The following is a 26,040-nucleotide window of genomic DNA, read 5'->3' on the forward strand; positions in this document are numbered from 1 at the left end:
TCACGTCTCTTTGATTTGTTTTCCCTCCAAATCCTCCAGTTATTTTATTCCCTTCCCTGTCAATGCTGTTTCTTTCTGTGTGTGTGTGTGTGTGTGTTAGTGTGTGTAAGCCTTTCTCGCTGTCTTTCTTTAAGCCTCTCTGATGTACAACAGCTCCTTGAGGGGAGCTTTTCTCTCTCTCTCAAACACACACACACACACACACACACACACACACACTTATCCTATGCACCAGCTTTAACCTATTTTCCTAACACTCTCTTTTCTCTCTCTCTCTTTTTTCCGATTCTTTCTGATGGTCTCTCGTCCCGTCTTCTCCCTCCATACTAAATCATTCATATCCAGTGTCTCTGACCCACTTCCACTATGGTTTAAGACACACACACACACACAGCTTTCAAAAAGATTTTGCCCAAAATCCCGCTGTTTTCAGTGTGTTATTGTACATTATGCAGTGGGCTACTTTAATCTAAGCAGTGTCAGTCAAAGATAAAACAAAGTTTCTCTCAAATCAGGACCTGGCTGCTGTCCTGACAGTATGCTAATCACTCAGCCATTTTCTTACACTCTTTAATAAACAAGTTTCCAGATCGGTAAACACATTTTGGTTTTTGGCGTTGAATAAAAGCCTTTGGGGCATTCTTGACTATAATTCCCGATAATCATTTTATCATTATTCTGCATTTTCAACATCCTGTTATCCCTTTGATGTGTTTGGCTTAATGTAGCCCCTGAGAGTCATTTCAAAGTTTTTGAATGCACATAACAACTGCGGTAGGTGTCGATCATTTTCTCTAACAACTTCTGTTATAATCTAGTGAAGTGAAACTTTCTGTTGGCGCGTTTTTGCAGGATAGAGAGAGACAGAGCAGCAGTAAATGGTTTACTATAAACCAAAGCTTTATTGGCTGTCTTGGCTTTGATGCTGCACACATGGCAGGCCAGCAACCAACAAATGTTTCATAAAACCTGCTCTGATGTGTGCATTCATTGCCCTGCGTTTTCTCTTGTAGGGCCATAAACTAGTAAGCGTGTGTTTGTGTACTTTTTTACTCACTTTAAAGGTACTATAGAGTCCATGTCAGATGTATATATATGATGTATAAATGTATAGCTGTCAGTGAGCGTTAAAAGGTGTATAAAACTTAAAAGAGAGGCCCCCAGCTTTGTTTTTTCTCGCTCTTTTTCTTGCTTCTGACTTTTTTCTTTCTCTCTCCTCAATATTTTGAGCTGTGAGGCAAAGCACTAGTTCACACCTCAATCGTGTGTGTGTGTGTGTGAGAGAGAGAGAGTGAGAAAGAGACAGAGAGAGTCAACTCGGAGCAGATGAGAATAGGAGGCCCAGCGCTCGCTGGCTGTCTGCCCCAGGACAGAAGCTGTCAGCTGGGAGAGAAATACTACTCTGCAGGGCCCCACTCTGGAGACTCTGAAACCAAACTAGTAGCTCTGTATGTGTGTGAGTGCATGTGTGTGTGTCTGTGTGTGTGCACGTGCGTGGGCGTGGGCGTGTGTCAGAGAGAGAGGGGGAGACAGAAGGAGGAATTAGAAATGGATTTAATTCTACATCCACGCGTACAAGTACATTATGCACAGTCATGAACACCCGAGCCAGTCATAGAGGTGTGTGTGTCCGTGTTTGGTTGTGTGTATGTGTGTGAGCTCTGTCAACCAAAGCCACCTGATTATCCAGCAAAAAAAAAAAAACGACAGAAAGGAAAAGACAGAGAGGGTTTAAGAAGATGAGAGTAAAGAGGAAAAGTTTCTCTCTTGAGCAAAGACTTCTTCCATCCATCTTTCTATGGTTCTTCTGTGTGCGTGCGTGCGTGCGCACGTGCGTGTGTGCGTGCATACGTGCGTGTGTGGGTGCCTCCAGGCAGCATTAGCTGCCACTGAGAGCCAGCTGTGCCCTCCTGTATCTCTTTTCTCTCATCTCCTCTTCACTCTCTTTTTGTTTTATACCAACAATTTTTCTCAAAATTCAGTTATTCAAAATCCTCATTTTTAATTCATTTCAGTTCAACTTGCTAAGTATGAGCCAATATCTACAAAATGTTCCTAACAGTGGAACACATTATTATCAGCTGCAGAATGCGCACACATCAAGCTTACATTGTACTCGGCATTTACTGTACACAAACTCACTCTGCTCGCTTACACATCGTCAGTGTTCATCAGGTGTATTGCGTGTTTTTAAATGACTCTTACCTTCCCCCAGGCGACACAGCTGAGGCTGATCTGACCTCAGCTTGTATCCAGATGGCCACATCCCTAACTCCCCAAGCCACATCTATCGTTAGCTTCATGACTACCACTCTCAAACATAATTTATTGCCTGGGCAGACTGGCACTTCAAAATAGAAATAAATGTGCTATTAAATCAAAACAAAGAAGTGCAATGTATTGAGACTGTTGTGCTGTATTTCAGCTGCCAAATAAAAACTGAAAATATAATAGATAATAAAAATTAAACAAAAACTGCCTGCTTTAAGGCTGACTTCAGTCCTGGGCAGAAATAGGCAGATTTTGCTTTGTTTCTTTTTTTTTATTTTAAAACTCATTCAGTCTACTTTTGTTTAAAGTAAACCAAAGCACATAGCACTCATGATTACAGTAAATATGATCATCACATTTTTCTTAATCCCCTTTTGCCCACCAAATGAATCTGCTCATTTCACTCACCTCAAGATTTATTCAGTTTTTTTAAAATTGCTCAATGAGGGTGGAGAAAGTTTTAGAGAAAAATCCTCCTACATGTAGAGTGTAGAGTTATAAAATCTGAACAATTCTTACATGTGGTTCTCTAAAGCCCAGCATGTAGAGGAAAACCTCCCCTCGCAGAAATGAGGCCGAGCTTGACACGCACGGCGTCCTACAGGGGTTAAAGAGTAAACTCTGGCGTCCTACAAGCAGTCTCCTGTGTAACCAGAGCAGACAGTGTCACAGAAAACAATGGAGAGCTGCTTTGTTCAGTCGGAAACAGAGAGCAGAGAGAGGGGATTATTTCTAAAATAGCTCTGTGTTTGTCTTAGACAGAGACTGGCCAATGTCACACTGGACTGAATCTACTCTACACACACACGGGGACACACACACTCCATTCACACACGTACACATGCACTGGAGAAAGCCCTGAATACACACAGACAACTTGTGAACATTCACACACACTGAAATACATATAAGTACAACCTTTTGAGTGGATGCATACCTACAGAAAGACATGCTGTCATGAACACACACACACACGCACACTGTAGATTATGGTAGAGGGTGACAGCATGAAAGAGATAACGCAGCACACACGGGAAGCTGCTTTGGTGTGTTTGTGTGTATGTGTGTGTGTGTAGAAATATGTGAGTGATCTAAGACCAGGCATTAGTGTTTCTGATAAAGTGAGGGGCCTTAAGTGGTTTTAGGAGGGAGAGAGAGAGAGAGAGAGAGGAAGGAGAGAGCCCCCGTGTGTGTGTGTGTGTGTGTGTGTGTGTGTGTGTGTGTGTGTGTGTGTGTGTGTGTGTGTGTGTGTGTGTGTGTGTGTGTGTGTGTGTGTGTGTGTGTGTGTGTGCATGCTGGGGTTGGGGTCAGGTGCCTGGTGCGTTTGTGTGTATCTGCTTACTGTCTGCCTTGTCGCCACGGCGATGACATCATGGCACACGACCGCCGAACGACGGAAAGAATGCCTCCTGTCTTCTTTACAGACGCAGAGAGAGAAGAGGTGGAGAGATAGAGCGAGTGACGAAGGACTGGGAGAGGTGAAGGGAAGGAGATGAGAAATGCAGGGTGGGCAAGAGACACTGATAGTGAATAGGTGAAAGAGAGCCTGAAAGGAAGTGAGAAGAGAGTAAAGCGTAAATGGAAACTTGTTAAATTTTGAATAACCTGTGAAATGTTCATATAAACATGTGACTGCTTTACCATTCACCATCATTACTGTATGAAACATGAAAATCTCTCAGCCTGTTGCCAGTTTGCTGTATGCTTTTACAGTGTTTTATGAAAACACTGACGTAAGTCAGGGTGTCCTTGTGCACAGAAAGTGATTTGACATTTTCAGCGGCAGCATTAGAGGTTTGTTTACACCCAATGCCAATGTTCAAAGCTAATGTAGAAAGTAATAAAGAAATAAAGTGTTCCTTTTGTAAAGTCAGGCAGAAAGTAAAGGTTTGGAGGAAGTTGGAGTGGCAGATAGCGTGCATCATGAGAAACTGATGCTGCCTTTCATTCAAAGATGAAAATACCGACTTCCAAGTCTTCCAGGTGCACAACATCAAACATAAAAAAACATAACAGACAGTGACAAACTGGTGTTTCTGTGGCTAGTCCATGAACAGTTGCACCGTCAGTGTGGCGTACGGCATTTTTATACTTTGAAATGTATTAAAACATGTCATTCACTAGCCTATGTGCTAATAGCTAGGCTAATGTATTTTAGTACTTCAGTATACTGTGATATGCTGCAATTGTTGTGTTTTGTGAAACTGCTGAAGTCGGGGTTCATGGATTCGCCCTGGATTCCTGTTGTGGGAGGTCAGTCTCGTCGCTTGATGGTGTTGCTCTCTGTGTGGTTAGTGTTGGAGTCTGTCCTGAGTTGCAGCTTGTTTGATGTAAATTTGCGCAATGCCAGGAAAATGCTGATTTATTATTGACCGTCTTTGCTAGGATAAGTATTAGGCATGACTTATGAAAGACTAGGTACCCGGACATACAAAATGTTGATTGTTTACTTTAATGTTTAACATTTCGAACGTGGAAGAGGCAATGCTAGTTAACCAGCTGCAGTGCTTTTCTTTTACCCACCACACAAACGTGTGTCCAAAAGAAGGGGGGCTAATTCTCACTTTTCCTACAAGTCGTGAAGACAGAAGCCAGCTTTTTCAGTTGTGTTTTCTAAATTTTCCTTTTGGTCAGGTTCCTTATTTTTGACATGCATACACAGATGTTTCAGACAATGTTTGATCATGGTAGTTGATCTCAAAAGCATGAAAAAAGTAAAGGACGTTTATAAGTAAAAATATGTATGTACCCTGTACAAAAATGTTAGCTTTTTTGTGCACCATATCCACAGTCTTTTTAAACCCTAAACAACTGTTTTAGCTGCCCAATTGTACCTAGGCCTATATGTTAATCTGGTCTTTTGCATCCAGCATCCAGAATCAAAGTTGTTTTTCACTTTTGAGCAATATTCAACTTTCTTGTCACACAATCTTGTATTTTTTTATGGAGCTCATACTAACTAACAGCGGATGCCTTGGCGTAACAAACAGATTGACAAGGAATCTCAGGGATGTGTGGTGCAAAAATGCCACAACAAAAGGTTTTGCCACAACAATAAAACATGAAGATCTGACAGATACCTCTTAAATAAGATTTTACTCTTTGCTCACTGTTAGTATACCTTCATTTATCCTACTGTGCCCTCAATATTGCTGCAGAAAGGAAAGACTTAAAAGGAAAATTACAGATCTAAGGCTGCGCATCCACCGGGAACCTTTCCTCCTCACAGTGCTGGCTGTACTGTCTTTGTTATTTTCAGAGCTGAGGACACACTGCCAGCAGAGCTGAGAGCATGCTATGTTTTTAAGTGCCCTCTGACAGTAGAATTATCTAAAGATTTAGCAAAAGAGAGCTGCACTTGAAACAGATTTTAATGATCACATAGTAACAGCGGTAGCCACAACCAGCACTTGTCATAAGCACGTGTTTAGTTCTGCAAGCTGAGAAGGCCAAGCAGAGAGACTGTTTCAAGTGTGTGTGTTTGTGTGTGTGTGTGTGTGTGTGTGTGTTAGACCAAGATGAAGGGGAGAGCCATAGAGAGGCCCAGAATGAGACGAGTGCATCTGGAATAAATATCATTTTATCACCCTGGTTTATAAGCGCCATGTGCTGGCAGGTAATTCTCAGATATGGTATAAAACTAGACGCACTGTTAGCTTTAACAAGACTAATGTTCCATTAGCCTTCCTGTGAATGTATGTGTAAATGTGTGTGTGTGTGTGTGTGTGTGTGTGTGTGTGTGTGAGAGAGAGAGAGTGAGTGTTTACTGGTACACACAATGTACCAGTGTTTATGTGAAAATGAAAGGGAAAGTCTGTGACATTGTTCCAGTGTATCACAATCTGGAAAAAAGGGACACTTTTACATTTTTTTAAACCATTGAACTCTGAGTATATTGGTTTGATTTCTTTCAAAAGGAAAAAGTCACTGAGCAACTTGTCAAGAAATGTTCGGCAATATGCAAGAAGTAATTTGGGAAAAAAAAATTAAAGCTAGTGAAAAATCTCTAAATTGGCGCTATATTTATAATTAATATTTATATCGTTCTTTTAGTTAATTATTATAATTTTTTGTTTATTTTACTTTGCTGTTTGTTTGGTTGGTTGGTTGGTTTTCTTTGTGCACAAATTTTCAGGTAATTATTCTTTACATTTTACTGATTTCTTGCTAAGTTTTGGGTCATTGCTTCTTAAGTTACTTATTATCTTCTTCCCATGTTTTAAAAAAAAGTAAAGCCAGTTGCCCATGTTTCCAAGGGGTTAAATCGCAAATACTGTGATAAAGAAAAGGAGCATTATAGATCCTCAAAAAGACCTGGTTGGTGCATGTTAAAACATATAGTATTATATCATATAATGCAAGATTACAGTATCATTTAAGAGGACTTATTGTGCTTTTCCATATTTGCTTTCATATTTATAATGTTATAGAATCAGAAGTTCTTATGAAATATGGCAAAAGTTTCAAATAATGTGGTAAACGAACATAAAATTAATCTCTGAGCAGAAACCTCAGACTTCAGACCGTTCTGAATGAAGCTAACCTCAGCTTGTGATATATTTTTTTATATGGTCATCTGCTCCAGGCACGCTACTGCAAGTGTTTACAGTACGTAGCCTACACTGCAACACATAGCTAATATGCTAACATCAGTGAAAAACGTAATCTTGATTTTGGTTTTAAAAGATTTTATCTGTCATTTTTAGCAGTAGATAAAGCTGCTATACTCCTTTACAGTCATTCCCTGGCTGCAAGTGCACTGCTACATGTAGCCACATGCTACCATCAGGAAAACATGTAATGTTGGTTGCTGATGTTGTAAATTTTTCCCAGATTTCGTATCATATTCCTGCTGTTGTGAAGAAGCTTTTATTGATAGTTTTTCAAGGTAGAAATTTATATTTCTTATTCTCTGTTACAGTCATTCCCTGACTGCAATGATGGTGCAGAAATGCAGAGACACAGAAAACCCCAAAATGTTGACCAATCAGAGCAGACTGGGCTTTTCCCAGGAGGGGGGAGCTTAAAGAGACAGGCGAATGTCTCATACAGAGGGTGAATACAGGTGTTTAGCACAGACAGTATGAGGAAAATAAAGCAGGTAAACATGTTCTAGTAGAAGCCCCCAAATAAGCACGAACATTAAAATGAAAATAATAGGTCTCCTTCAAGATCACAACATGTTGCTTTAATATTCACAAAACTGAAAAGACTTTGAAATGGTGTGACAGTGAACAGACTTGCCCGAGGAGTCAATCTACCAACCCCAGTCTCATCCCCCTCTGCCCCTGACAGGATTGCTTCAGTCTAGATGCATGATGGGACACTTGTACACTGACAGTGTGGTCAGTGAGGTTGACCAAAGAATCTGTGGGTCTTCACAGAGTCCAAACATGTAATCTGTCTTCATTTAGACACTCTCTGCACCACTGTATCTGTGTGTGTGTCTGTTTGTGTGTGTGTGTGTGTGTGTGTGTGTGTGTGTGTGTGTGTGTGTGTGAGACCATGTAATTGTATGTTGAGTAAAGAGAAAACATGAACAAAATATGGTATGTAAAAACTGTAAATCCTTGTCCGTGCAGATTTGCGTGTGTATCTGGATAATTGTATGTCTGCATGTGTATTTATCTTGATACATGATTATTAGACAAAGTGGTGGGGTGCATGAGAGGAAATGTGCCCTTCTTTGCTTTTTCTCTATTTATCACTCCATTTTTTAGTTGTCTATACCATTGTGATCTATAAATTTAGGCTTTATCTTTTCAAAGTCACTGCTGATTTATTACCTGACTGTAAAAATACAATTTATGCCAGAGGCAAGATTCAGAGAAAAGGACAGAGATGGAATTTATTATGGTTTTTTTTTCTATACAAGTTCGCATCTTTGTGTGTGTTTACAAGCATGTGCCATTGTGTGTAGCCAATCTTGAGCGCTGTGGGATAGTGGAAAAAAACGTGATTTACATGATCTCTGGAAACGGACAAAATTCTGAGAATTCTAAGCCTTGGGTGTCCTCGGAGGCGGCGCAGGCCAGTCCTGTGGCTGATGGGATGGATGGGATGCGGTTTGTTGCTTCCCAAACCACATGGAATGCTATCTATCTGTCAGCCCGAGCATCGAGGCAGAGGGGAAGACATAGAGACAGACAAAAGGGCTGGAAAGACTGACAGGGACAAGAGAGTAATAAGGAAAATTATACTTATATATACAGAATATATATATATGTGTGTGTGTGTGTATGTATGCATGAAGCTATATAAAACAAAAGGTAGCTAAATAAAGTATGATCAATTGCTAGTTTGTTCTCGTAGACTGTATGAAGAGGAAATAAAAGAGAAAGAGTGAACCTTTGCCACAGAGCTCCACACCATAAACAAACTGGAAACATCTTGATTGCATGGTATGTGTCATACTTGACCACCAGGAAGATACATATTTTTGCAAAAATACACAATTTTATCCTCCTAAATCACAAAGTGGCGCCCCAATTAAGAGGACTTTCCTCCACTTGTTGACACACCATGGGTTCACCATAACATTAAAGTACACCCAAATTAGTAACTAGACATACAGATAGTTTTGGTCTCCTTTGTCCAGATTTTGAGAGATCCATCCTTTGGGTTTTCTGTCTCCACCCCAGTTAGTGGGAGGTGACTGGAATTTTGTTTGTGGTGCTCATAATGTTGTAAAAAGACATTTAAAAAAGTAACAGGAACATTTTGTGTCCTTGTCACTCTGGATAATCCACAGAAAATTTCACCAGATCTTAAGAAAAAGATGTTCAATAGTTGAAATGTTTTTCAATGCTGTGAGCACCACGCTCGTAGGTTAGGGCAGGAATGGAAAAATAAATCCAATACGATCCAAACTGTATGGCTAGATACCATGAGATGACAGTGGAAAAATTGTTTTTTTTTTTCTAATGTTGGTGAAACAGCACTTAATTGTTTCTCTTGAATAATGATGATTGAGCCAGAAAAAAGCTGAAACTGCATTCAGCCCATCATTTCTGTGTCCGAAAAGATGTGAAATTTAAGCCGTTCGCTCTCACTGCAATTAACGTGCAATATCACCAAGGCCCCAGTCTGATTTTTGGCATATCCAGATTGTAGTCTGATTAATTTAAGTAAGTGTGGATAACAAAAAACACATGAAATGAGATTTTTTGCAAATTGAATTCAAATCACATTTGGAGATGGTTTGAAATGCAATTAAAATCAGATTTTTACAGATGCGTCCCAGCCCAGACAATCTGTCTGTTGTGTACGGTGAGGCAGGTATTTTCCAGCTGAGCTGTGTGCACGATTCTGTCTTACCGACGTATATTGAACAGGAAGGTCAGAAAATTGGACACAATGGACACGCCAAAGTTAATTTGATTTTCTATGTTTTCATGATATTGTAGGTTACAGCTGACAGCTGAAGCAGTAAATTTAGTCTGAACTTGCAGGTTCACAGACTTATGGGAGGCTTGAATAATGTTTAACAAAACCCTACCCATCAGTATGGGCTTTGAAAGGGGCAAGACACTTATTTGTCACAACACATCCATGGGAAACTGATTTTATGATTGAATTCTTCTCTTTAAGGTCCTTAATACTTACTTACTGTGGTAGCCAGGCTACCTGCAGGAAAAAACCTATGTCAGGAGTGCAATTGAAACCCATGCCTCTGTTGGGAGACCAGAAGTCCCTTTCATTCGGTTCACTCCAAAATGCTGTTGGATTGGTTTTGTTCCTGACTGTCAGTGTTTAACGCTTAATTTGGATGTTAATTCAATCTAATTCATGAAGTTAATTTTTAGTATTGCTCACAAGATGCATGATTGTTCTCTGTGCAGGCAAGAGGCGCTGCTGGCAGCCATCAGTGAGAAAGACGCCAACATTGCCCTGCTGGAGCTCTCCTCATCCAAGAAGAAGAAAACCCAGGAGGAGGTGGCAGCTCTGAAGAGGGAGAAGGACGGTTTGGTTCATCAGCTCAAACAGCAGGTAGGATTACTGTGCACTCACCACCACACCTACTTTCACATCCAAGTGGACAGCAGGAAAGCTTTTTGGTCGGGTATTTAAATAAGAGGAGCAGAGATGCAGAGGAAAAAGTGTTGAGAGGGGTAAAAAAACTAAAAAGAAGAAGGGAACACAGGTGAGGTGGCAATGATGAGGGGAGTAAAAAGAAAACAGGAGAGGCAGAGAGAAACTGAGTCCAGATGTGACCACAGTCCTCCGACCACTGAGGGTAAATTTAGGATTAACCTACCCCTCCCAGACTCACCACACACAAACACACACAGAGTTCAAATGCTCAACAAATCTCCGGTGACAACACTTTCATATGAATTTATATTTATTTAAATATTCTGTCCGCAGATACACACACGCACACAAACACGTCATTTCGCTGGTATGGATACACCTTCACAGAGCACACACAAACACACCGATATGTACACACTCAGCCAGGCCAAAAACAAGGATATAAACATGACCAAATGCCTCTGTGGTTGCACACAGAGGTCTATTCACACACTCCGAGACACACTCACACACAGTAAAGGTTCTCGTGGGTCTAGTGAATTAACCAACCCCTTAGTGGATAGGTCTACTGGGAGTTTGGTGAATTTTTTTTCTTCACCAGTCCCCTGTCTGTACGTGCTTCTTGTCAATTTCTGTCCATATCTTGTTTTTGTTTTTAACGTCATACATGCATGAGGCATTTATTTCATGCTCAAATTCAGGATAGCTTAGAGTGCAACAGCAGAATGTTATAGAGCTCAACATTTACAAATAATTTGATACATAATAAGAAAGTCAAAAGTCAGAGCTTCAGTGCTTAACTTTCCCCCTGCTGGCTGTACATGTACACCAATGAATGTTTATCACATCCATTAGCTTATTGACCGAATCACATTGATTTCATGCACAAGAACAAACACTTACAGATAGACAACTGGCGACTGATTTTAGGGCAGAATAATGTAAAATTGCAAACATTTTTTATTTCTGAAGCTGAACTCTGTTTTTCTCATGGCGTGGTGTGTGTGTCGCAACGGCGTCACAGCAGTAGGATTTTGTCTCTCTGTCAGCTGATATCATTCATTTCCACTGCAAAACATTCCAACATGAAATACAAAGGGACCCATTTAGAATGTTACAAACGCTCTATACTGTAACCGTAGCTGTTTTGACAACAGTTAATGGGATGGTGTATTAAACCATTATCCCCCCACCTCTACATACATTTTTTTCTGCATGTGCTGCACCAATAGCCACACACACATATTACACCAACCACCAAATACACAGACCTACCTATTATCTCAAAAATCAAGCTGCAATTTAAGAGCTTTTTGTTCACTTTTATGTCCCTTGATTCACAAACTGTGAAACTAAACTGCCGTTCAAATAATGCTAAGAGAGTTGTCATCCTCAAAACCGCTCAAATAGATAAGATGTAGCAGTACTTTTGTTGCAAAAGATTTCCAGTTATTGAAAATTGCCAAAAATCCACTTAATGGATAGAATAAGCTCAAAGGGATTCAATAGGATAGACGGAACAAGAGAGGGAAAATCATGTGCAGGTGTGTGTGTGTATGTGTGTGTGCCAAAGAATGTGTAAGAGAAAAGCATGAGGTGTCGGAGAGTTGCTGTGTCAAATGAAGTCATTATAACATGGATCACTCTGCTCTCTCTTCTTCCCTCATCCTCCGTCTCTCTCCGTCCTATTTGAAGTCATTTGTGACACCTCAGGGTCTCGAGGGTGGTTACTGACAACATAGAGACTCTACTGTTGTGTGTGTGTGTGTGTGTGTGTGTGTGTGTGTGTGTGTGTGTGAGAGCGCTTTTTCTCCCTTCTTCGCGTCTCTCTTTCTCTCTATGGTGTCATAATTTTCAGTCCTTCAGTGATGGATCACAGTTGAGACTTCCTCAATATTCCTGTGTGTGTGTGTGTGTGTGTGTGTGTGTGTGTGTGTGTGTGTGTGTGTGTGTGTGTGTGTGTGTGCATGCCTGCGTGCGTGTACGTGTGTGTGTGTGTGTGCGTGCGTGCATGCGCTCGTGTGTGTTTGCAGTGTAACCATCAGGCAAGCTGTGAATGGCATGGTATTTTTAGCTTGCTCCTTTAGAGTGACACATGCACACACTTTGCCACTGATAACCTGACTGACAGATGGACAGACACAGAGTTGCAGTTTGACGTTATAAGTGAGCATAAACTTCTGGTTGTCATAAAGGAATGACTTTTTGAGTGTGCACACAGATGCTTAACTAACAACACTGATAAAATATGGCCACGCCGCTTGACTATGCAGAGCGCTTGTATGCTGTCTGTGGTTCTGAACAACATAGCAGCAGTATACTATGTGTCACAGCGGCTGTTTATCTTTCAGATGATTATTTTTCCTTTCTAGATTGGCAATGAGGGAATAAAACAGAACTTGGACGTTCAACACTGGCATGGAAGCCAAGCGATGTAATAATGTGGAAGGGGATGCAGCAAAACACATTTTAGCCACCTAAAAAAATCGATAGGTCTATCAGTTTAATTGTGAACTATATTTGAATATTCACTCCTCTTTTCCTCACACAACAGCTGATGAAGGTGGTAGAGCAGCAACTCCACCGATCAGTTTTTCTCAGTGGAGTCTGGTGTTTTTATATAACAGCTTCAAGTCTCTGTCGGTAAGGACTGTTGTACGGCATGTTAAAACAGTGAAGATACTCTAAATATTGCATCAAATTAAACAGATATAAACTTTTTAAGTGGCTTAAAACTAATCAATGAAGTCAGAGTTTGCTCTACACTATTTGATTACATCTACGTGATGCGGTGGTGCTCTAGTTTTTGTAACTTTTCTGAGTACATTTACATTAATATAAAGTATACTGATGACTTTGCCAAGATAACCACATTTAGTCAGAAGAGATTAATAAATAGATGCAAGAGAGAGAAGTGCATGTGCAGTACTTAGACTACATACATAAAACACACCTGTGTGTGTCAAAGAATATATGTGTCCCTAAAAGTGCCTCCCACGTTTTGCCCTTTGACCTCCAGCTGCAGTGTAGGCAGGAGGCAGTAGATCAGGGTGACCTCAGCTCTCTTCACTCTTCTTCTCCTCCTCTCTTTCTCACAGTCTCCTTCCTCCTTCACTTGTATTCTCATTGTATTTTTTTTTCCTCAGCAGTATGCAGTATGTGGAGAGACTAAAACCATTAGACAAAGAGAGAGAGAAGGTGAAGAATGTGTGAAAACAGAGTGATATACCACCATCTGCCCCTGCAAGAGACACATGTGGTTAACATTTACAGGTGGTGTATGTGTGGCCGTGGCCTTGGCCGTTGTTCCCCACCTGTGTGGCTGAGGCTTGGCTCTACTGTGGAAATTTTTAAGACTTTGGCTCTTCGTGTGAGTGGCTTTGGATAGCTCTGTAAGATGATGGTTTGGTATTTTCCCTATTCCTGGTTAGGTGTTATTTTTTACCATTCCCACAAGAGTCTTAATTGATATTCCAGAAATACAAAAAAACGTTGTGACTTCAGCCACTTAAAACCTCTGAAACTTTGAATCCTGTGAACAGGAGAATGTGTTAGTGGCTTTAGCTTAGAAATAGCTGCAGTTGTGAAAAGATAATCAGAGCAGAAGTGTCAATTATCAGTTCATGCGGTGTCTTCTACAGAATTTCAATCTATGTGTATCTGACACAGTCTGTTTTTTTGGGTGTGTATCATTCTGTGTCCTTTCTCTAAATTCAGATGTTTTAGTGGGTCTGTGAACGCTACAGAGACATACGTCTAAATGAGATTTTCTTTCTTCTGCAGCTGTTTGTAGAATTTGAGTCGTGGGCTGGATAGTTAATCTTTCGATCCGTTCACAGCTGATGAGATCAGATAAATGAATGAGAGATGGAGCTGGAAGAGGTGAGGGTAAGCAAACCTTTAGACTCGGTGCAAGGAACAGTTAAGTTCACTTTTACTGCACATTGTGTTCTACTGCTCCGTCTGTGCCCAGAATACGCTCTGCACTCCAAGAATATGGTGCAACGAACAACCAAACCAAAATAATATCTTGATAGTGCCCGATGATGGTCTAATTCCAAAAATAGAAAATCAGCACGTGGTGGCATATGTTTAAATTGTGGCAGGCCGCCAAAAAATAGTTCATGTGACCCAGTTAGTTAGAGATTATACACATGTGCCAAAAAGTCTGGAAATTTCTTTGATACCATCATTTTGTATTGTTTCTCTTTTAGAGTCATGGGTATTTTATTCATTTATCTCTCTCTTTACACACTTAACTGTTAGTCATTATTTGTTTATTATTATCCTGCTGTCTCCTGTTACTGTCTAAAGTGAAAAAATGTGGATCTAATCTAATTTATTACTCCGTAGAGACTTATCAGAGTGAATAATTCCCCTCACTGCTCAACTCACTCTCCATTGTCATTTGTAATTTTCCACTTATCAACATCCTTCTCGTCTTGTCAGAGAAACGAGGGGAAAACTAATCTAATTTTTTATCATGATGAAATAGTTCTTGTCCAACCATGACTCAGCAACTTTTCATTATTGATAATTGCACAGATATCAACAAAAGGTCTTCTTTCACCACCGGAGGGAAGACGAAACAATAATCTAATCTAATATTCCCCAGAGCCTTATCACGATGAAATAATTTTCTTCCAAGCATGACTCAGCAGATTTTTCCCCCTCACTTCACTCCAATGTTCATTTGTTTCTCATTCTGTCCGTTGTCAGCGGGTTACAGCAGAGCCGCAGGAAGGATAGATGGAGGGGAGAAGAAAAAGGAAACAATGAGAGATGCAGAGGAGGAGGAGTGAAATAATGGTGTGATGATTAGATTAAGCGAGAAAGAGAGAGTTGGCACAGAAACAAGTGAGCTGAGGTCAGCACTCCTGACAATTAGAAAAAAGGGTAAGATGTAAAGAAAGGCCAGCAAGGAAAATGAGAGATGAGGATGGGAAGATGCAGGGGGGGTAATTTCTTCCTTTCCTCCACTTCCCTTTGTTCTTCTCCCTCCACTTACCCTCTTTCTTTTCCCTCACCTTTGCTCACCCTGTTCTCTCCTTATGCCACCTTCCTTGTTTCTCACCCTTTCTTCCTTTCCTGTCTTATATTATTTCCCTCCACCTCGTCCTCTTTGTCTTCACTCTCTTCCAATTTATGGTTTTAGGGATTTGGTGTTTTGGGTTCAACAGTATTAAATATAGATCGAGGATAGACGAGACAATAGAAAAAGATGGAGGGAGAGAGTGGAAAGCCCCGCACCAGAAAAGGACACAGTGATATTAATGTGTGCCTCTTAGAAAAATATTTTGTTCCAGAAACTGATGCCACTAACACCGGGACACACTAGTGGTAGTCAGTCAAAATGCAATCTCTGAAGGTGACAAAACGGCCAATATTTTGGCCCCAGGTTCCAAGACTGCATTCTGGCCTCTGTGTTCTGCCTCTCCACACGTACTTTTTACCTGCTGCTCAAATGCAGTTGGTCAGTACAACTCAGTCAACAAACTACATACAAAACAGAACTTACAGACTTAAACAGACTTAACAGACTTAAAATCAGTGATACGTAACTTAAGGCTAAATCTGTCCTCGATGCAGTGCTGGGTGGCCCCCCAAACCATTTCCTAATTCAGAATAAAAATAAAGTGATTCAAAGAGGGAGTTGTTTTTGTACTTTTAATTTACATAAGGTGCCAGAGTACATAAAACAGCTTTGCCCCTGTTGTTCTGAAATCCTACAAGCATGTACTAAAATCTGAAAAATGTCCTAAAATTCTAGAAATGTCCCAAATTCAAAGAAACATCTTAAAATCCCAGAAATGTCCTCTAATCTGAGAAATGTCCAAATATTCTAGAAATGTCGTAAAATTCTAAAAATGTCCTAAAACCCTAGAAATGTCTTAAAATCCTATAAATATCCTAAAATCTCAGAAATGTCCTAAATCCTAGAAATATTCTAAAATCCTAGACATGTCCTAAAATTCTAGAAACATCCCTAAAATCCAACAAACATGTATAGAGCTGCTGTGACTGGCCCTTGTCCTCCTGGTCATGATGCAAAAGAAGCCCCCAAGCAAATTTAGGTGAATATCCCTGCACTACATATATATACGTATGCAGATATCTCTTTAAAGCTATCGCAACAGCTCCCATAGCTTCTTTCAGTTTTCCCTATGCTGTACTGTTTACTCCCCCCAGACATTTTGTTCTCAGGATTGTGTATCATTTCACTCAACAGAGAGTTTTTTCGAAAAGGTAACGAGCTTGCTAAAAGCTCCTTAGCTGACACTTAGTAAGCTTGTTTTCTCGGTTGCTAAAGGAAGAAAAACCTTACAAAGTTTGCTGGAAACACAAAGAGCCTGGTATTGATGTGCATTTCAATGATCCGAACACACGTGGAAAGCCGAGACACATCGTCGGTCACACCTGTGGTTATCATGCGTCTCCAGCTGATCACTTGTGTTTAGATTCCTTTACTACCTACATCACTTCCCTTAGAGGGTCAAAGGGCCCAGTGTGATGTCCACACTAGCATGTTCACTTGTTACCTCAAAAATTTGGACAATATTTCCTAAGGAGACAGAAGAAAGCAGCGTGCAAGACAAAACACTGAGAGGAAAAGAAAGGCAAAAATATGGAAATGAGAACATGTTGCAGCAAGGAGGGTGGAGAAGAATGGGAGAGAGAATTAGTCACGGATACAAGGGCATGTTAAGGAGCTCAAAAGTCAAAAGGAGGAGAAAGCGAGAGAGAGGAAAAAAATGAAATACTCTGTCTATAGAGGAGAGAAAGAGACTAATAAAAGGAGCTCAGATCATTAGAGAAAGAGAGAAAGCGGCTCAAAGGAGCAGAGTGTTAGGTACATTTTGCTACAGGACGAAGAGACTTAATCATAGAAAGTGCTGTGTATGAGAGAGCAGAGAGACAAAGACAAGAGAAAAAGGGAAGAAACTGTGCAGGATTATTTAGATTGAGAAAGCTCTAAAATGAGAAAAAGGAGACAAAGACAAATACAGTGTGTTTGCAGAAGGGTAGGGAGATTTGGATGTAGAAAAGCCATGAGAGATCAGAGATCAGGCAGCCTCTCCATACAGCTTATCATCTTCAACTAGACTCTGCCACAACTCGCTCATCTTTTATTTTCGTCTATTCCCCGTCCACTAGATTGTAGCTTTAGTAGAAATAAAGAAGGCAGAAGAAGTTGCACGAGACTCTTGATCTCGAGGTCAAGGGTTCAAGACCCATGTTGTGCGTTTAGACACTGCACTTACGTTCGGCCTAAAGCCCTGTATGGCAGCAGTCAAGAAGGTTGGAGGACAGCTTGGATGAATGTGTTATTGTATACATTGTACTGAGTAGTATTACAGATTTACCTAAAACTTGTTATAGCCTGGTTTTTCTCTGTAACACTAATATCTTGATGATCTTGAATAAGACAAGAGAGTCAACATCAAACCCAATAAGAAGAAGAATAAAATGTTTTAAGTAATAAGTATGAGATATCTAAAGGATAAAATAAAATAATCTTTTATTAGTCCCACAGTAGGGAAATTTGCATTGTTACAGCAGCTATGAGGCACAGGATAAGCAGCAACAAGAACCAAATAATTACAAATACAAAATACTGAATAATAAAAAACAACAACAATGTGCCAAGTATAATAAGAATAGTAAACGGCCCAATTAACTGAAAACAGTGACTATGCTACACAGGTGAGCTGATTGTTAAGTAGCAGACTGTCAGCAACTCAACAACTACATCAACATTGGAGAGATTACCTACATCACCAGCATAGCTCAGACTCCATGCAGCCCAGATATTTGATCCATTTTTTTGTGTGACATAGCCCGGCTAGCTCAGTCGGTAGAGCATGAGACTCTTAATCTCAGGGTCGTGGGTTCGAGCCCCACGTTGGGCGGAGGCCTTTTGAACTCTGGACCTGGATGGCAACTGAGATGTTGTAGATGACAGGTAAGGCTGTAGATATACTTGCAGTTAACTATGCATACACAATGACTGTGAGCATCTCCAAAAACTAACAAAACACAGAAATGCAGTATGTATACAAACAGCAGTGCCAACGCAGATCTGACGCAGACGTGGAAGTTCTCATGGTGTTTTTCATCATCTCTCATCGACCCCACAAGAGACACATACTCCCCATTGTCCCGACGGGCTTGATTTTTAGGTCTTATGTACCAATGATGTTGTTGCCGCTGTCGCCTTTTCTGCCTTGATCTCAGCATTAACGTGATAGTAACCTCCTCGAGTGTCTCCATATCTGTTGTTTACATACCATACATGTGGTAGTTGTATACGGCCTGAGCTCTCTTGTGTCTCCAATAACACACGCATACGCAAGTATAAACACAAAGACCCTCATGTTACAGCCGGACGCATAGACGAACACAAGGTTAACAGTAATTATATCTCTGGGCTAAGACTTAATCCAACATGAAGACTTTATAGTCTGCCCTCTACTGAGGAAGACAAAGAGAAGTATTCAGTCATCAAATCCATGGATGTGTTGGACAAATAACTGCAATGTGTTGCCCTTCTAAAAGCTGACAATGATACGAAGCATTATCAATGTTGTACATTTTCCAAGTCTCCTATAACTGTAAACATGTAGGTTCTGTTTATATGTAGGTTGTTAAGTCTGCAGTTACTGTAAAGATTAATAGCCCAGCTAGCTCAGTCGGTAGAGCATGAGACTCTTAATCTCAGGGTCGTGGGTTCAAGCCCCACGTTGGGCGAAGGAGTTTTAAGACAAAAGTATGTCTGACACAACAAGATCATAATATGTACTTCATGAAGACATCAGAGAGAAGTGTTAAGTAATCAAACATCCATTCTGTGAATGTGTTGGACAATAATTGCAATGCATTTCCCCTGGCCAACAATATGCTTCAACCTCAACAAAAATAGACCTGAACAAAATCTTTATTCCAAAACCACAATAACGGGTTTGAACTCCTTACAAGCTATCATATCACATTCTTTGCTCTACATGTTTCACAACGGGGTGCCACAGGTGTTGTGTGTAGGGAATTTTATTTACACCTCCATCTCTGCAATGCACCATTTTTTTTGGAGTCTGTGTCTCTGCTAGCATTGCACACTCATTCTGAAAAAAATGCTCAAGAGTTATGGGACCCTGCAGCACAGGTCTAAAGCTGAACTTTGACATCGTGCAGAGCGACACTGCTTCCATGTTTCAGTGTTGAAATACTAGGTAGGGACATTTTTCAACATAAAAGTATTTTGACTCATGCTGTTCATATTTCCTGTGTAGTATTTTCTTTGTATGTGTTGTGGAATTTGTTATTTTCTTAACCAGTGGTTGAAAAAATAATTTTGTGGAATAGAATTCAGTAAATAATTAAAATAGTGGTAGTTTACATGTCTAAGGACTTTGTGGAGAGGAGAGAAGGTGTCAGACAGAGACAAATAAACATCATTCCACAGCTCTCTCTGTGTGTGTGTGTGTGTGTGTGTGTGTGTGTGTGTGTGTGTGTGTGTGTGTGCAGGTTCAGCAGGGTTTCCAGGTTCTGTTTGCGGTTTCAAGATGAACTGTTTACTCTCCATGTTCGTTTTAAATATATGTGCGTGTATTTATTTTAAAAAAAACAAAAAGGGAAATGAATAATGTGTGTGCGCACGCCAGGGGAGGCTCTCTTCAGCTTGACTTATGTACATAGACAGACACACACACACACATACACACATGCTTTTACAGTATGGTCCCCACATACACACAGAGTGAAACACTGTTTTTAGCTCTGCTATCTCCTCCTCACACACACACTCTTAAAAAGGCAGTCTTTCATTTAGCTTTCAAACAAACACATATGAAAGTTGGCATCCACATTTTTCTCTGTGTTTTTGTCGTGCACACACACACACACACTCACAGAGTCAGTGTGTCAGTCTGGCCTGCTTAAGCCTCTGTTCCTTGCAGGGCTCAGTGAGAGGCTAAGGGGATTTAGATTGTACAAGACTGACAGATTTAGACTGACTCCCTCCCTCGCTTTCTCTCTCACTCCCTCGCTCTTTCCAGGCCTACTGTAAAGCTTGAAGTATAACTGAAACATGTGAAACAGATGGATCAGCAAAAGAGAAGAGAGGAAGGGAGGAGAGGGTGAGGGGACAGGAGGGAGAGGAGCAAAGATGGGAGACTATATAGAAAGAAAGCAAGGGAGAGGGGAGAAAAAATGGAAAGTACATTGTGTGTGTGTGTGTGTGTGTGTGTGTGTGTGTGTGTGTGTGTGTGTGTGTGTGTGTGTGTGTGTGTGTGTTACTGCTGCACAGTGAGCACCAAAAAACATCTTTTACCCACAGAGTGAGGACATTTTTGGAAAGTGCGGATGTTTTGATCACTCCACAATTCTTCAAAGGCCAGTTTGATGGTTAAAGGAATGAAAACAGCATTTTTGTTTGAACAAATGTTTCATCACTATAATGCAGACTTAAAACCAGTTTTTTAATGTAAATATGTGTAAAGACTCTCACTTTTGAAAATAACTAGGTGAGATTCTCTGTCCAGTTGCAAAATATTTTTCAAGCAAATGTACATGGTATGATTGTCAATTTTTGTATCGTGGTATACGTTAAAATCTGTTTATCACTGCAGCTTCACTGCCAAATGATGTCATTTACGTCATGGTTCAGGTTTGTCAGAGCCAACATGTTTTGCTGGCTCTTGGGGCTGTCTCTGGATTTATAGGCTGCACCTCTGCATTTTCATATTGCCCATGCCGCTGCCTCTGCGAACACAAAGAGTATACAGCTGATCGAGAGACACACCCATCTCTCTCTCTGTCTCTCAAACAGGGAAAAAATCTGATGAAACTTAAAATAAGTCAGTGATGATCGAATATAAATCAAAATTATGTTACTACTTTGCCTATTTCTCTACTAAAATGCTTTCAGACATGTATTATAAAGCCAGGTTTTGCTATAATAGTGAGAGATTGTGAACAGGAAGTGGGTGCCACACTGCTTCCTGCACTGTGAAAACGGAGGCTGAAAAAATTGATTCTGTTACTGAGTTCCATATTTCGCACTTCAGATGTTATCAGAAACACATCACACGTCACCCACCAGCGATGCGTCTGGTAAGGTGTGCTGCATTCTGGTACTCTTGAGCAAAAGCACCATTTTTCTCTGTTTTCTCTCGTCATGTAGCACCAATTTCGAAAGTATTTGTGTCTTTCTACTGCAAAGACGGCCTAGTTTTATGTGAGGGCCTTCTGTGTATCGGGGAAATACTTTTTTAAATGTTTGGTTTAGTCATTTAGTTGTGATAGTTAGGGTAAGGGGCTATGGATGCATTATGTCAATGAAGGTACTCACAGAGATAGAAGTACAGCAGTGTGTGTGTGTGTGTGTGTGTGTGTGTGTGTATATGTGTGTAGCAGCACATGAAGTGATTTACAAGTCTTTGTGTTTGTGTGTACAGTCTAATATTTGTCTTAGTCTTTATGGATCTCTCCCCAAGTGGCAAGTTAGCAGGCCTGTTATTCTTCTGCACCAGTTAACAAGCTACACAACAGGTGGCATGTCAACGTGTGTGTGTGTGTGTGTGCGCGCGTGCGTGCGCAAGTGCAGTTTACCATATGCACTACATGTTATCTCTAATGTACTCTTTGTATATAAGCAGAATTAACCATAACATTTAAAACTGAAACATATATGGACAGATGGGAATGATCTCTTTCCAATACTGTTTTTCTTTCTGTCTGTTCTCAACTATCTCTGTCTTTCTATCCTCTTTCCCGTTGTCTCTGCGCACACACAGACACACACACATGCACAGACTGTGTGTTTGAGAAGGCAAAAGCTCATGGCAGTCGTCCAAAGCTCTCCTCTCTGCTTCCTCTGTGCAAATTAACTCCTGGAGGAATTCAAGGCTAGGGTTACCCTCTTATCACACACACACACACACACACACACACACACACTGACACACACACACACACACACACACAGCTTTGTTTTTTTTTTGTGTCGTGTTTGCTGCTGTCTCTGAATCACATGTAAAATCATTTTTTTTGCTTCCATGTGAGATATCAAGGAAATCTAATCGTCTCTCTCTGTGTCTCTCTGTAGACTCAGAATCGGATGAAACTGATGGCCGACAACTATGAGGACGACCACCTGAAGGTCTCCTCTCCGAACTCAGAGCAGCCCAACAATCACAAGCCCTCCCCAGACCAGGTAAGATCTCTGCCCAGGACAGTAAGCCTTCGCCTGGGGAAAAATATGGTCCCCGCTCCCCCACATCTAATCATATCATCACTCTTATGTGAATGAAAGCATGCTCTAAATTAACATCTTTAAATATCCTTTTTTTCATTAACAAGTCTGTGTTCAACTGATAGACCGACTTTACAGCAAGTAACAGTAACAAAAACTTATTTCACTAATTAAATATGTTGGTTTCAACTGTCAGAAGCTAACGTGTTTCTTCAAAGTTTCCGTGCTTGCTGTGTTTTTGTACAATTTTCCTAAACTAAGCTAACTTCCTGCTTTCTCCAAACTCACGCTGCGGTTGGACCAAACTAACCAATAGGACGATGAGGAGGGCATTTGGGCCTAGCAAACCACATGCCTTCTTTCTCTCTCTCGGTGCGCCATTTTGTACAGAAGGGTGAGCGTCTTCTTTGTCTGGATCCGATAACGCTTGGATGTGCTCATCATTCGCCTTCCATCTTTCTTTAGTTTCATCCGTGAGTTTGTGATCTGGTTCTGGTGTCGTGATTTCATCATTTCACCTCTTTTGACATTTCATTTTTGTCATGCTCATTTGTTCCATTCTCTCTTTAACGCTCACTCTTTAGAGTCTTCTTTTCACTGAGATTTGCCTCCTCTGTTGGTAATTTGGATTAGTCATTTCTCATTATCTCATTTCTTGGCTCACTAAATCACTGACGTAAAAACCCAAATAATGTCCATTCATTACCTAGATGGAATCCTTCAGAATCAACTCTTGAATATTGTGCTTCATCTGTTCGATATCTCATCTTGTCCTTCGATTTCACTTCACCTTCTTCTTCTTCTGATCATCATTTCTTCCACAATCTTTATTTTCAACCCGCTCGTGTTTGTGATTTTTTTAGCGTATCAATCATTGTTTTTTTTCCATCTTCATTAATTCCTTTGATGATTTCTTTGGATATTTGTGTTTTTTATTCATATTTTGCCTTCATGTCTCTCATTTCTCACATTTCCACATTTCTCTTTCATCATGTGCCTCCTCTTATCAATCAATGCAACTGTTCCTTTTTCTTTTTGGACGCTTCGTCTTCCTTCATGACATGAGAATGTCTCAGGTGAATTGACTGTATGTGTGGGATGTAGTGTGTGATTTAATGCTTTGCCAAATTTTACTGTAAAAGGTTTTTTGTTGTTGTTTTTTTTTTAGGAATGATGAAAGTAACATTTTTTTCTTTGACCTTGCCCCTGTGCTGTTTTTTAATTCTCAGTGGGGATGCCAGTATTTTTAGGGTCTGAAGGCCATTAATCGCACATGCATGACAACCTTCAAGTCAAGCGAAAACAAAAAACACACAGCTGGAAATCCATCTTACAAAGTACGGTATAAAGTCTTTGTTAAGGACAAAACAAACAAAACACATTTGCTTTTATAATGCAAATCTTCATGTTTCAACTTTTTTTTTTTTTGAATGATTCACATTGATCTCGGGGCCCACGTTCCTGTTGTGCTAGTGGTGGATGAAAACAGAGAGTATGTCACTGTGGTTTCCATTATCTGTTTTTTTTCCTATTTTTTGACTGAAAAATAAATTAGTAGATGTATGTAAATCTCTGAACTCATAATGTCGGGTGAATTTATATTCCCTCTGAGACAACATATCCTAGCGAAATGCAGCAGAAACAAGCGTCAGTGACAAAATTCGTTTAACTGGCAGTAAGCAACGCAGAATAATACATAAGCGAAAGTAGGCTGCCTTTTTTGAGAAAACAATATTATGAAGCTGCATGTCTTGATAATGACACTTTTTATATAGCATTCCTATCAACTGTTAAGCTCAACATACACAGTTAATATTTGACTGAAATTTCTTTCAGTCAAATATTTTGTCAGATATATTTGGGTTTTCTATCCCCTTTTGTCTGGAATAGAAAACCCTGCAGTGTCCACTTTCACATAAACCCACAACATTTTGGGTGGTTGCTGGTACCCAGCATCAACAAATACAGTTTGAGAAGTTCATATACAGAGGATATACAATATTTCACGAGAAGATGAACCCACTGTAGACTTCTTTTTCTATAAGCTTTTGGTGGTGTTTGAGGAAAGTGGTAACAGAAAACAAACCCTTCAGTGTTCTCAGGCCATGAGACCTCTTGCAGGGCTGAAATTTGACCAGTTTTTTATCCAAATGTAGCCCGGCTAGCTCAGTCGGTAGAGCATGAGACTCTTAATCTCAGGGTCGTGGGTTCGAGCCCCACGTTGGGCGGTAGACTTTTGGACTTTGGACTTGGACATCTGAGATGAGTTTGCAGTCTTTGCAGTGAGAGTGTTACAGACTTTGCAGGGAGGTGTCCACTTACGTCCCCTCAGATATGTTGGACTTGTGATGGATGGACACAGATGCACTGTACTCTGCGGTCAATGCAGCTTCTGCTGTGACAAAACCCAAGGACATCTGTGTTTGTTGGGAGAATGCGGAACAAAAAACACACTGCTATCAAATTGATATTAACCCTGGAGCAACATCACTGTTCTTGTGCTGCTTGATAAAACCTGTAACAAGTATTTAAACCTATGAATCTTGAGCAAATTGGTTTGATATCTTTCAAAAACATTGTAAAAAGGCACTGAGGAACTTGGTAAAAAAAATTCCACAAATAGATTTAGAAAATTATTTTTCAAAAGCTATGGGAAAATGTCTAGGGGGAAAAAACTAGGTAGGCACAATATGTGTTATTATCATAATTATAAAACATATTTAGGTTTATGTTATAGAATTATTACAAGTACTTTTCCAGGTGATTTCCTTGTTTGCTTTCTTTTATCTTTTTCTATATGCTAATTTTCATGCAATTTCAGTTTTAACTAGTTTCTTGCTAATTTTTGGGTCATTCCTTTCGAAGTTCTTCCTCTTCCAATGTTTTTAAAGAAATCAAGCTATTTTTTTTTAGGTTTCAAAGGGTTATCACATTTAATTTGTTTTGAAGTTTTGAAACACTATAAACGATCTACATTCTGTCTGGCATTATTAAAAGGGTTTGATTCAGTGACAGGACAGTCGAGGTAACACCACATATGAGCAGCACATGCTGATTTTAGGGCAGCTCAGTTCCTCCAGTGGGATTTCCCATCGGGATGCTAAAAGCCCAAAAGGTTCACCAGCGGATCTAAGTTTGACCCTAGTTATTAATTAGTGGTAGCACCTCCCTGCTGAGAGAGGCAGGCCAGCCAGTCTCTTTTTCGTCCTGTCTTCATGAGCAGTTTCACACACACATGCACAGTACAGTCACACTTCTTCTTGGTGTGTCAGCAAGGCGGGTAATTCGCCATAGAGCATTACATCAGAACAGTGAGTGATTGTGTCTCTTCCAATAAGGGAATTCTGTAGTACAGTTGGAGAATGAAATGCTTCAGAAACAAGTGAAACACAGGAGAGCACTCTTAACACACGTCAAGCATCATTGAGGAGATTTTAATGGTCTTCAGTGGTATTAGATGCATCAGTGAGAAAAGACAGGGAAGA

The 26,040-nt window shown here is 40.3% G+C and overlaps 1 protein-coding gene and 3 non-coding genes across 7 annotated transcripts in view; all 4 read left to right on the forward strand.

The window, feature by feature from the left end:
- The window catches only part of LOC121961587 (ELKS/Rab6-interacting/CAST family member 1-like), a 155,864-nt gene that overhangs the window by 101,415 nt on the left and 28,409 nt on the right, over positions 1–26,040 (forward strand). For all 4 annotated transcript variants that reach the window (XM_042511643.1, XM_042511644.1, XM_042511645.1 and 1 more), the window contains 2 exons: positions 10,113–10,260; positions 22,409–22,516. In XM_042511643.1, the coding sequence (XP_042367577.1) occupies positions 10,113–10,260; positions 22,409–22,516 (256 nt within the window). The remainder of the gene's footprint in view (positions 1–10,112; positions 10,261–22,408; positions 22,517–26,040) is intronic.
- Positions 18,143–18,215, forward strand: trnak-cuu. Its single transcript has one exon. It is a non-coding gene; the product is annotated as a tRNA-Lys (tRNA).
- On the forward strand, positions 18,981–19,053 carry trnak-cuu. The gene has a single exon. It is a non-coding gene; the product is annotated as a tRNA-Lys (tRNA).
- trnak-cuu lies at positions 24,711–24,783 on the forward strand. Its single transcript has one exon. It is a non-coding gene; the product is annotated as a tRNA-Lys (tRNA).

The sequence above is a fragment of the Plectropomus leopardus genome, chromosome 22 (assembly GCF_008729295.1).
Source record: "Plectropomus leopardus isolate mb chromosome 22, YSFRI_Pleo_2.0, whole genome shotgun sequence".
NCBI lineage: Eukaryota > Metazoa > Chordata > Actinopteri > Perciformes > Serranidae > Plectropomus > Plectropomus leopardus.